Here is a 13,381-nt window from a genome sequence, read left to right as displayed (position 1 = left end):
TCCTAAAGAACAGATTTTGGCAACGTGAAAGCAAAAATCAATTCTACCTGAAACTTTTGGCATAATTTATATACAATTATATACAGGTAAGAGAATTTTCTTAACAATACCACATTTTAAGAAAGTTAGTCTTAGAGGGGTGTTTCAGTGATGGTGGTACTATTTCTCACAGGTATTTATTAGATCTATGTGTTTTCATTGATGTATGTATGCATTTGTGTATTCATCTAACGTATTCATTAGTATGTATGTGTGTCGCCTCATTTTTTTTCAAAGGGGTACAGACTTCTGTTACAGTCTCCCCTAAGATGTGTAGGGACAGGACTGTTGAACCAGGCACAAGAATGCTACTGTCCTAAAATTTGTATCAAAGGCCTGAAAATCTGTTAGACTGGAAACTAGCAGTTGCTCTCTTACAATAAACTTAAATATTTAGTTATATGTAACATTAAAATTGTCACGATCGCTAACCCCTCCTCTTAAGGGAGCTCCAGCCCTTCCTCGTTCCTTCCCATTGTCTGCACCTGTTCCCTATTCCCGTTCCACCTTAAAAGCCAGACGCTGACCTCACTCCTGGCTTCCCATTGATTTCCGTGTCGTGAGAGCCCGGGGTCCTGCTGCGTCTGGCTCCGTTATGGTTTTAGTTTCATGTTCCTGATTCCTTGTCCCGCCGGTCCCGACCCGGTTCTGGTTTTTAACTACGGATGGATCCCCTGGTCTTGGACTTAACCTCTCGTCTTGGATTCCTCCTCTGGATTTACCCTTGGATTGTTCGCCCTGGATTCACTCCCCCCGGACACTAGCACTGCATGGACACGCCCCCCTGTCTCCTGACCGATTCCTGCATGATATTTTTCCCCTTGTGTCTTCACTATTCTGGATTGCGTCGTCCGCATAGGGCCCGGAAAGAACTGTTCGTGACAAAAATACAATTCAACGTCGGCCGAAACATCATGTTTTCTTTCTTCTTTTTTTCAGCATGGAAAAAACCTATTACTTGTTCCTTTGCAGCCTACACATGCTGACGCAGCTACCCACCTTAAAATACAATTGATTTTAATATAAAGTAAGCTAGTGTTATAAATAAGACTATGTGGCAACTTAAACTAATCTACTTTAACAGTCAAACAGGATAAAAAAGTAAAGGGCTAAATTAAGAACATACTGAGGAATTTGCAAATGTTTGAATTATCCTTTACTGTTTTTAAGTGTGGTCAGATAAAGCCTGAAACATATCATTGGTCATTTATCAGACTGAGGGCAATACTCCCTCTTTCCTATTAGTCTGGTAAAGCAAAATTTACTTTATGTAAAACAAGGCCCGGTCACATTCTAAGTTTAATATTATAGCTGATAAATGATGATTCTGAGAAGAACAATACACTTTGCACACATGAAATAGTTTTAAATGAAGATATAAAGAAAATGTGACACACAAACACATTTTCCCATATGAGATGAGCAGCACACTTTGCACACTAATCTGACAGTACAGGTGATGATATGATCAGAGGATCCTGGTCGTTGTTTCCAGGGGAGAAGAATGGACGGACTGTCTTGTCAATATTTTCTTCAAATGTGTAAATGTGGGAGTGATCTTCAGTGTTATAGAAGCTGACCTTCATCTCTCTGTAGTCCACATGGACTCCCACTCTCTTGGGAATGGGAACTGAGATCACGGGGGTTTCATGGTCAGTCAGAGCTTCCAGTGTTTTTCCATTCCAAAGACTCAGAACAAAAAAGCCAGATTTAGGGCTCAGAGTTAGTTGTCCCTTCCTGAGAACTGAATCTTTAGCAACTCCCAGCTCCCAGTATTTCTTATTCTTAACATCTACCTCCCAGTAGTACCCCCACACAATCCCCTCTGGCCTCTTGCCCAGGATATAGGGCTCTTTATCAAACCGCTCTGGGGTGTCAGTGAGATTCTGGCGCTGCTCTGTCCACCTCACTGATCTGCCATCTTCTGACACTCTCAGGTAGGGGTTCATTGTGTCCTGATCCAGGGTCACTGTCACTGGGGGCAGAAGGAGAGAAACAAGGAGACAATATAGGACAAAGTGCAAAGACTTTCAATGTCTTTTCAATGTCTATTCCTAGGCCAGTTGAGTGATACAAAATTGATAATATTCCACAATAAAACAATTCCATGCTTGTTCAGTGTTGGTTGCCAATTACGATACAGATACAGTTCTTAAAAACAGTAATACATTTTTATCTAAAAAAGAGAAAGAAATATAATAATCAAATTAAATGGCCTTAAGACTTCCCTATACATACATTTGTAACACAGCATGTCTTTGGATCGTGGGAGGAAACCCACACGAACACAGGGAAAACATACACATCCACAACTTGTACAAATAAACAAACAAACAAACAAACAAACAGAGGGTTTCAAAGAAAGCTAAGAGCATTATGGAGTGTGTGTCTCACACCCTCCATTGTGAATTTACACTACTCCCATCTGTGAGACAACTCTGTGTCCCGAGGTATAAAGATAACAGACTCAGGAAATCAAACTCTCAATCAACTTATTGATTATAGCTTTTATTATATTAATATGTGTTTATTTATATTATCTGCTGTTCAGTGGATACGATTACACTGTATTCGTCGTTGGTGATGTTTGTCTGTTTTTGTTGTGTTTTTGTGTTGGACTCGGTTGTAAAAGAAAAATTCCCCCAGGGGATAATAAAGCAAATCAAATAAAATTGATCATCATTCTGACTAAAGCAAATTCCTGACAATAGGAAGAGCAGCCCTTGACACCTGCTTCTCCACATGGCTCAGTTCCCTGTTCTCTTCAGCATCTACATCAACACAGGGAGAGAGATCATCTGTCCCCTGCAGTGTTGTTAATTCAGAAAAGTGAAATTAAAGCCAAACATTTAAATAAATAAAAATTTCCTCTATACCTAAAACAAAAATGAATATCTTTGAGATAGGAATAAAAAGAAATACCTGCCATGGCATGTCTCACTGAAATATCTGGAAGAGATAAAGCCAATATTAGTTCATACACTAAAGATAATTTTTTAAAACTTTAAACAAAATAATTTTCCTACTCAGAAATGAAGCTTAGATTAGTTGTGCAGGTCAAGGCAAATTTTGTGAGAAGAATATAACAAAGCTTTTGAAAACCTTATAATTAGGCTTATTTATAATCACCATAATGTCCATATTCCTATATTATTCCTGTTATATGTTACCTAACCTACTGCACACTATCACTACTGTAGTACATACCTAGCATACAACCCACTATTCTGTTCTTTTAAATCAGAAAAGGCTCAAAACAGGTGACCCTTAATTTTTTTTAAAACATACTATAATCTACCTCCTGTCCAATTTGTAAGAAAAGATACTGTAAATGTGAATGTAATCATATAAATTGCCATCAGGTCTTTACTCCAGGTCTCCATGGCTGTGCAGCATGAGCTCTGGTGCTGCTCTCTCAGATCTCACTGGGTGTGAAAGTGTCCTGTTCTTTGTTTATGTGCTTATGGGGTGCAAGAGAAACTACAATACAAACGTTCAGCTTGCCAAGTTCATACCTGCATAATGCAACTAAATATTTAATATTTAGCTGTAATGGGAACTCATATAATTCCTGGGCTTTTAGTCAGTGAAAGGTAAAAGAAATCGAGAAATCATCTGATTGATCACAGTTGCTGTCTTCAAGAAAACTGACAAAGCCAGAATTAGTTGCAGTTTTTTCTCCTGCCTAGACCATCTGTAGGACCAACATGCAGATGTCTTCTGCAGGAGACACACCATCTAATCAGCACTGATCATCAGTGTAACAGCTGTACCACACTCGTGAGTGCACAATGTCAGTCTACAGCAATACTAGCATAATTAGTATCAAAATAAAATAGTGAGAAATGTATATTCTTATAACGAGAAAAGCATGTTGTTTATGATGTTTTTCTTCAAAGACAGAAAACAGAACAATACTTACTTTTGTTTTCATGCAGCTCTTTATTCTCTTTCTCAAGCTGTGCTATTCTCTCTACAAATACAGACAACAACAGTTAACAAAAGAGTACAATTTCAAGAAGACTCCATTACATGGGGGTAAGATTTTGTTAAAAACAATTACATACGTGCCATCATTATTGCTCCGCTCCATCTGCACTTCCAAACATTATTCAATGACAAGACTGTGGCAACAGCATACGACTAAAGGCTGGCTACATTATCCCTAAATATTCAACTTGGATACAACCCCGGGTGAATAGGAGGGCTGTCATGCTGTATTTACACAGATGAAATTACAGTATATAAATCCGTTATGTTTTTGAAAACAGAGGCTGCGATAGGATACAGTTCTGGCACTTAGATAACTTTACAATCCAAAAGATCAGGTCAATTCAACAGTAACACATGTCCCAGGGTACAGAAACTAAGGAGTACAGCATGTAAGAGAACAAGCAGCATGAGTTTGATATCAAACTGTGATCAGTACATCCTGCTCGTTTTCTTATCTCCATCTACTGTACCAGGTTTGTGATGGATAACAGGACACAATACAAGCTTCATATAAATAAATCACTAGTGTAATTTGTTATGTAAAGCATGATTAGAATACAGGTATTCTTTAGTGAAAACCTTCATCTTAGCATCGTCATTTAATTGAGAAACTTGTGGAAGTTCATGCTGAACTTCTTTATTCCTACAGAAAAGGGACTGTTAAATTCCCATATATATTGCAACTAATTATAGCATAAAGTACTGTAGAAAACAATGTCTGCTTGATGTGATTTTGTCTCCTGTCTTGGGTCAAACAGAAATTGATCAAGATGTAACTGTCATCCACAGGAGACACAGCGAATGGCCAACACTCAAACTCAATATCAGTGAACTCCAACATCCCTAAATGCACAATTTTAATCTAAAGCACTGCTGGCTTCCTATCCTGTTTAAATGCTGTGCAATTGTGGTCAATGTATTAAGTCACAGTAAGTGTTAACTTACAGTACTACTCGTAAAGGTCGCTTGAGTGATCTTTCAGTTTCTGTTTCTGTTGAGGTTTACCAGTGGAACCACAATGACAAATACTGACTGTCATCAAACCACAGTGTTTAACAGCTGCCTGAATGATTGAATCTGATTAACAACAGAGCACAACACACTCCTCAGTGAGAGCATGTGTGCAAAGTCAGGACAGCTGTGTTTAACAGTTCGTACACTATAACAGAACAAGTACAATTTGTGTTCTTAGTACTGTAATACCACATTGTTAATGACACTACACTTTATGTACACACAAAACAGACCAATACTTACTCTTCTCATCAAAAATCTGTTGCTCAGCATTTGCTATTCTCTCTACAAATACAGACAACAGAGATGTTAACAACAGAGTAAATACAGTATTGATTAAAGGACTGGCTATATAATGCCTAAATGTTCACTTTGTAAACCCTTCACCTACGGAGCTCCATGTGTTTTATCTTTCAAAACAGAGACTGTGAAGAGACTCACTTCGATCAGCTGATAGAGACAAAATCAAACGAGTATTAAAAGGTCATCGTTCATGTTCACATAATTTCTATAAAACACAATGAAATTGTCTCTCCTGAAACCTAACACCACAGAATATTCATAATTATATCAGGTCTCAAATATACATAATGGAAATGCAGTTTCTAGTTTTCAGATTTCTAAATACCTTTCGAAAGGCACAGTTGATCCCAATATGAACTGAAGCTCAATAACAAAGCAAAGACCTCCAGGATGGTGTAGAAATTAAGAACAAGTGGATTTTAGGTAATTCAAGGGGAGAAGCAGGGGTTAGTAATGTTGAGAAAAGAGCACTCGGACCGCACGGGGGAACCCAGGGGGCCGACTGGGTTGGCTGACTCGGCAGGCTCCAGGGCGTGAAAACACGAACACCCCTGACTCGCGGAGAGTCACTTTGAGAGGTGCTGCCTCACGACTGGGAACGAAACCCTCAAGGGAGAAGAGAAAGAACCCCTGACTGGAGGAATCACTCCAGTGGCGCTGAGAGGCGCTGCTCGAGGGGTTGAGAATGAAGACAAAGCTGCTCAAGAAGGAAGCGAAAGAAGTCCCCTGACTCGCTAAGAGTCGCACTGAGGCACTGCCTCACAACTGGGATAAACCCCTCAGGACCGAGAGAACGAGAATTAGTAAGTTAGAGAATAATGTGGCCGGGGTCCCCTCTGACTCACGCTTGAGAACCTCCCCAGAAAGGGTCAAGGTGGCGCTGCCACCCTGAGGTCGGGGACGTGGGCTCCACTGACCCCCCCCCAGAGGGAACCTGAATGCAAAGGTACCACAACAGAAAGAGGAGGAGGAGGAAACTCAAAAACTCTAGATGCGTGTGTTAGCAGGATTAGGTTTAAATGGCAAAGAGATAATTGAATGATAGAGGAAGAGGCGGAGCACCCCCCAATTCTCCCCTAGAACTCCACCTACTTTATCAGTTTCCATGAAAATATTATCATCATATCTGTTCTCATCTACAGACATCAGCAATACCACAGTCCAGAAGCAGAACTCAGTACCAGCATGTTGATTGTGGTGACAGGTATATTTCTGAATGTCATCATTAAAGCACATTGTCTACTATGAACTGTCAATGACAGAGATAGAAGGTCAGTAACTCAGGACTTATCCAAATTTAAACAGTTTTCCCCAGTATCTTAGCTCTACATTCCTCACGATAAACGGCTAGAGTGAATACACTATCATATTCATTTAAACAAGAAGAACCAAAATAGGTGACCTTTAGCATCTCATATAATATAATATCATATCAAAACTGAAGGTTATTGTCTCTGATTGTTGGGGATTTTAGTTATATCCCGAACATCGGGCCAAACAAAAGTATTATTGACCTAAATTCTAGTGTCAGAAAGATTTAGAATGTGAAGAAAATTGAGGAAAAAACAGCAACAATAAATGACAAAGTTACAGGAGGGCAGGGAGAATAAATTTGAGTTGGTCCTGCCTGAGCCAGGGAAACCATCACTGATATAGTGAAAACTTTGGGTTTATGTACCTGAGTCCTTCTAGAAATGATACATTAAGGAAGGATCTGTTATAAGATCAATGCATGAACCACTACTGACGTCTTTATTGACACTCTCTATCTCTGAATATAATTAAATAATAAAGTATATAGCAGGGGTAGGCAACCATTCAGCTCCATTGCAAGTCTTTGTTGTGGCTAATCCTTAATCATCAGAGTCTAAAGCACCAGAGTCCATTAAGCAATTGAGGTTCAATTCAGGAATTTGTTTATTGGAAAGTTAGCTGGATTAATATTTAATAGAAATTATTGTGATCCTTAAGTATGATATACTCTAAATTAATCAATGCAAGCAGTTGATGTTGGAACAAAAACGTACTGTAAGAAACATGATCTTCAAAGTTAAATTATATTAATGATATTCTTTCAAAAGCAAAAGAATGTCAGAGCTAAATTTTATGAGAATTCAGTCAGATGCTTTTTTATGAGTTTTGTATGCTAAAGGCATACAAAGCATAACTCTACTGTGTGAGAGTGAGTGTGACAATCATTTCTCATCGCATCAATTTTGACAGTGCAAATTGGTTGATTTAGACCTTAAGAAAATATACCTTGTTGTCCTTTTGTTTTGAAGTAGGACAAAGAAGCGATTCCGATTGCAACAACCAGGATCAATGCAAACACCATTCCTATGGGCAATAACCAGGAGGGCACTTCGGGTTTAAGACCTGGAGAATTGAATAAGAACAGAAATGAGCTGCGTACAACAGTCTGTAATATGTTAGTCATTTCTATGAACTTAATTGTATTTTGAGTCATTGTGAGTAGCATTTCAAGATCACTTGAAATAACTGGGTTGAACATAAACTGTAAGTAATCTAATATAACTAAATGTACAGATCCAGCCATTCAGAATGCGCAAGGGATACTGCAGTAGTTCATGGTTGGGCGGCTGCACGAGATTTTAGTAGACTGCAGTAATGTGACTACAGTTCTTTGTAAAACCGCCAGGTAAAGCGTAAAAGCTTAACAGGGCATGTGGTGCTTTTGGGTTGTCAATAGAAAACGCCCAGTTTCGAATCCTGGTCAATGCTGAGGGACAATCTTTTCTAATTATAGAATTTAAGCTGTACACTCTTTAGACATTTGATAATTTTAAACTATTATACTGTAGCTTGTGAATGTGATGTGCCCTTTTCAGGTTTACATTCACATAATGAAAATCCATAGGTACATTTTGCAGAGTAGCAAAAAAAACAAAACAGTACTTAAAGTAGCAGAAAACAAAAACAGTACTGTAATGTAATACATACAGTAATCTAATGCACGGACAGTAGATGGTAGTGATAGCTAAATATGAAAACATACACAACAGCATTCTACCCTCTTCATAAATATTTTATGCATCAAAGTCTTTAACATTTTTAACTTACAATGTTAAAAATCTTTAATGATAAACAATAATTAATAAACAATGGGTTATGGTTTTAATGTACTTATTCTGACATTATAAAGTTTATATACTGTACTTCATAAAAAGTTACTGTACAATGTTTTATCCTTTTCTTAAAATATGTACAGTAGTAAGAACACCACTTGCTGTTATTGTAAAAAAAAGTTGTACTAATTTAATACCACTTGATAGTAATATTAATATGGAATCGTGTAACTATGCAGCTAAAATATCACAAGTGGTAGTTTTGGAAAAAGTTTGACATTCGTTTTTTAAAAAAAACTTTTATTGTCTTTATAGTGATAATGGGCAATGGACTGAAATGTAGCACGCTGCACCAAGGCGGTTCAAAACCCGATCAGAGCATTACTTTCAGTTTGTTTCTTACATAGCCGAATACATAAAAATAGTCCACGATTATAGTTTATTGTAAACACAATGTGTCTCTTTCAGGTTTACATCTGAATTGAGAAAATCTATATTTTGTCTTAATCCAAATTTCAGCAGCCTATAATCAGCCAACAGTTTAACTTTAAATTTAAAACTTTAAACTGTATATTGTACAGTATTGGACTCTGGGAGGTTATTTCTGGCAACATTTGCTCTGGCGTGAGTGAATGTATCTGGATGAATTATTATACATGATGGTTTCATGATTAAGGATTTCTTCACGGAATTCTTTAAGTTAAACAAAGGAGTAATTTAACTTTAAATATTATATATTTATATATAAATATTATATATATATATTATATTAATATTTATACAGTATATGATCACACTGCCGTTCATTGACGTGTGCGCTACTGTTTCAGTATACAGTACGTGGATCTGACCTCCTGTGATTGGCGTGTGTGGAACAGTGGGAGCAGAGACCTGGTGCGGGCAGAGCAGAGTCGCTGAGACATACTGTACCATCCAAGTTTCAGACTTAAATAAACCTTTGATGAGTTTGCTCGAGAAAAAAGAGTACTTTTTCAGAAGTCGTGTACTGCGTAAATTAGGTGAATTTGACAAACAGATCATCTGACTGTACAGTACTTGAGATCTAATGTAATTGAGCAGCGTCACCTTGCTCTCACAAGCGGCTCTGTTAGAGTTTGTGTTAACCCACTGCGCCCTTTTGAATGGATTTTTATCACCTTTATCAGCTTTGTCTTTGTCGGGGAAGGGGGTTAAATGCCTTCCTCAGTTCAAAATCTGCTCTTGCAATATTACTCAGACTTTACCGTATTACCGTTACCGTAATACTTGTAATACAAAGGACCACTATGAGTCCCCAAATATGCTACAATCCCACTATAGTTATGGCAAGGTGAAAGTGGGAAGCCGATTTTTCAAACATTTTTTAAAGAAAATCAAAAATAAGAAACAATGGCATGTTCCTGCCTAACTTCTACATTGCATGACTTTAAAGCTTAAACTTTAAAAAGTAGAACCTCAATTATATTCACTTCAAATTAAAAGTTGTGTTTATAACAGTTCTTTAAAAGTTTTACAGAACAGTTATAGTTGAAACAGGCATCAGTCAGACTGTATTGTACTCTCTATACAGTTGTTCTTTGTATTTGTAATGATTGTCAAGTGTTATCCTTTAAACAAAACCACAAACAGCACTGTACTTCTATCATTCTGCATCTTATCATTCTGTTCTTCGGACATCTCTACAAATTCAAACAATAAGAATGAACAGCAGAGCACAGTACAGTCTGACTGATGGCTGACACAGCTATAACTGTACTGAAGAACTATCAAACAAAACCACAAACAGTCCTGTACCTTTGTCATTCTGCAGCTTCTTATTCTTTTCTTCAAGCTTCTCTACAAAAGCAAAAAATAGAGAGTGAATTAGAGTGAATAGCAGAGTACAATACAGTCTGATTGATGCCTGTTTCAACTATAACTGTACTGTAAACCTATTACGACTGCAATCAGCACTTTACCTTTGTTATTCTGCAGCTGCATATTCTTTTCTTCAAGCTCTGCTACTTTCTTGTCTATAAATGCATAGAACAAAAGTGAATTACGGAGCACAATACAGTCTGACTGATGGCTGTCACAGCTATAACTGTATTTAAGAACTATCAAACAAAACCACAAACAGTCCTGTACCTTTGTCATTCTGCAGCTTCGTATTCTCTTCTTCAAGCTTCTCTATAAATACAAACAAAAAGCATACTTAGCAGAGTACAATACAGTCTGACTGATGGCTGTCACAGCTAGAACTATATGTAGAACTATTAAACAGAACCACAAACAGTCCTGTACCTCTCTCATTCTGCAGCTTCTTATTCTCTCCTTCAAGCTTCTCTATAAATACAAACAAGAAGAGTAAACAGTACAGTACAATACAGTCTGACTGATGGCTGACACAGCTATAACTGTACTGAAGAACTATTAAACAGAACCACAAACAGTCCTGTACCTCTCTCATTCTGCAGCTTCATATTCTCTTCTTCAAGCTTCACTACAAACACAAACAACAAGCGTTAACAGCAGAGTACAACACAGTCTGACTGATGGCTGTTTCAACTATAACTGTATGTAGAACTATTAAACAGAACCACAAACAGTCCTGTACCTTTGTCATTCTGCAGCTTCTTATTCTCTTCTTCAAGCTTCTCTATAAATACAAACAACAAGCGTTAACAGCAGAGTACAACACAGTCTGACTGATGGCTGTTTCAACTATAACTGTATGTAGAACTATTAAACAGAACCACAAACAGTCCTGTACCTCTCTCATTCTGCAGCTTCATATTCTTTTCTTCAAGCTTTTCTACATAAGCAAAAAATAGAGAGAGAATAAGAGTGAATAGCAGAGTACAATACAGTCTGACTGATGGCTTTCACAGTTAAAAGTGTATTATAAACCACATGCAATACTGTACGTTTGTCATTTTGTAGTTTCTTAATTAGTTCCTCAAGCTCTGCTACTCTCATGTCTAAAAATACAACTAAAAAGAGTGAACAACAGAATACAATGCAGTCAGACCGATGACCATGCCCATAACTATAGTGTCGAAGTTATATTATCAATGTTTGTGCTTTGTTGTAAAATATGGCCTTTGAACCAAAGATTTTATATTTATTTTTATGTAAACCTGTTTAATATCCAGGCACCTGACAACTGTCACCTGACAATCAGGCGCTGGAATTTAGGCAAGTGCCTGACCCCAGACAAACCCCATGTAAGTAAGATATAAAGGAATACCCAGCCTTTAACTGGGCTCCTGGCTACTATTTACACTCAATCCCTAATTAATAAGACAGGCAGGTTAGCTGTTTACTGGCTTCCATACAAATAGCTCCTTATTAAATAATCTTCTATGTGAGCGGTGGTTCATAACACAGTGGTTTCTCACACAGAGCAGAGACAGCTCCTCTCACAGCCAAAGTCCTCTTTCAACTTCACTAGTTCAGACTCTTCTCAACTAGCATCTACCTGTACTCTTTCTGGCTACCAGTTCAGCACTCAGCTAATATGGGCTAGCCAAGAGCAATACAGCCGATCCCCGATTTAGTGATTGTAGCATCTGCCACTCTGCAATCAGCAGCATTGGTCAGCCATCCTAACAAGGGCAAAGAAAGGGGGAAGTACCACCCTGCAGGGATGCTGTCCCTGGCAGCATCACAACACTTTATGTTTAGAAAAGACTGGCATATACAGTAACATACTATCTCTCCATCTCCTATCTCTTCTCCTATTGCTCTACTGTAGCAATATTACCACTAAGAGCTCTGTGTTCTTTAACTTAAGTTGTCTGAGGCCTTTGTAGTTTTGAGGTTTAACTTAAATCTACACATGGAAGTCTGTAGCTAACTGTTAAAAAAATGTTTGTTTTGACAGCTACAAAACAACTAGATTAGTGCATGAGTGTTTCTTATGTACTGTATGCTGTAATAATTTCAATGTACAAAAAGAAAATCATTGAAACATGTTTTTGTAAACCCCGTTCTAAAACTCATACCAAACTCATTTTTATTGTAAGGTAAAATCAAATACTTTTGTAAAAATCATTATTACATTTTATAAAGTATGTGAAATTATGTATGATACAGAATATGTTTTACTGTGTAAGCAGAAGGAGCTTAAAAGATTACAGTTTCACAGATTGTTAGACTGTACTTTTTATAGGTATACAGTATAGTACTGTCATTCTTCTTATTTTGTGGGACAAAATGTAACTAAAAGATCACATTTAAATGTTTGTATCTATGCTAAATAGATAAGAACTTTTACACAGGGTCCTTTTGCTTTTTTATTCACATTCAATTTGTGAATGTTTGTGCTGTAATAGTTTTCATTATTTTCAAATACCTGTTCCATGGCAAATTGACAGTAGTAGACTGAATAAGTCAGTTATTAATGTTATTGTCTTTTTTAGTTTACTTGTATTTATTTTTTTAAATGTTGCATGATATACATTGTAACTGAAATACATTTTAGAATAAAATAAGACAACTGTAAAGCAAATAAAATATAATATTATTACACGCTTAATTTCTTAATTGGATACTTTACTTACAATGCATGTGGTTACTCATGGGTTTTTTTTATCAGTGTATTTAAAAATGAATACATTTAGCATGGATAGGTAAATAATGGTCAATTATATTGTTACTTCACAAAACACATACAAATTTAATTTTTTTTTTAATGAAAACTACCTTTGGAATTGGTGCTAAACTACACCACACAGTAGATTTTCAGTAGCAATAGCCTACATTTTATTAGATTTCACAGCTGATGATATTGTTGTCATAACAAAATTGAAACATATTATTCACATGGCAGACTCTGACATTTTAAAATTGTCCATAAATACCACATGTAATTCTTTTCTTATAATTACAGATGTGTAAGTTTAACCCTAATCGTTTTTATTTTTGTTGTAGCACAATTTGAACTACAGATTAACAGGTTGTCT

At 36.9% G+C, this 13,381-nt stretch overlaps 1 protein-coding gene across 10 annotated transcripts in view; it reads right to left on the bottom strand.

The window, feature by feature from the left end:
- LOC148660034 (E3 ubiquitin-protein ligase TRIM21-like) overlaps positions 1–13,381 on the bottom strand; it is a 50,523-nt gene that overhangs the window by 16,166 nt on the left and 20,976 nt on the right. For 3 of the 10 annotated variants that reach the window (XM_088637622.1, XM_088637629.1, XM_088637628.1), the window contains 12 exons: positions 11,188–11,229; positions 11,032–11,073; positions 10,876–10,917; positions 10,719–10,760; positions 10,563–10,604; positions 10,394–10,447; positions 10,230–10,271; positions 7,609–7,725; positions 5,290–5,331; positions 3,962–4,012; positions 2,962–2,988; positions 639–2,014 (listed from right to left, as the gene is read on the bottom strand). In XM_088637622.1, coding sequence (XP_088493748.1) covers positions 1,479–2,014; positions 2,962–2,988; positions 3,962–4,012; positions 5,290–5,331; positions 7,609–7,725; positions 10,230–10,271; positions 10,394–10,447; positions 10,563–10,604; positions 10,719–10,760; positions 10,876–10,917; positions 11,032–11,073; positions 11,188–11,229 — 1,079 coding nt within the window. In that variant the 3' untranslated portion in view covers positions 639–1,478. Of the gene's footprint in view, positions 1–638; positions 2,015–2,961; positions 2,989–3,961; positions 4,013–5,289; positions 5,332–7,608; positions 7,726–10,229; positions 10,272–10,393; positions 10,448–10,562; positions 10,605–10,718; positions 10,761–10,875; positions 10,918–11,031; positions 11,074–11,187; positions 11,230–13,381 lie in introns of those variants that run through there. The other 7 variants (XM_088637625.1, XM_088637630.1, XM_088637627.1 and 4 more) reach the window with 5 other exon arrangements.

This window comes from Lepisosteus platostomus, chromosome 6 (assembly GCF_059453375.1).
Source record: "Lepisosteus platostomus isolate fLepPlt1 chromosome 6, fLepPlt1.hap1, whole genome shotgun sequence".
Taxonomy (NCBI): Eukaryota; Metazoa; Chordata; class Actinopteri; order Semionotiformes; family Lepisosteidae; genus Lepisosteus; species Lepisosteus platostomus.
Note: the sequence above shows the minus strand (reverse complement) of the source record. Positions and strands in the feature narration are given on the sequence as shown.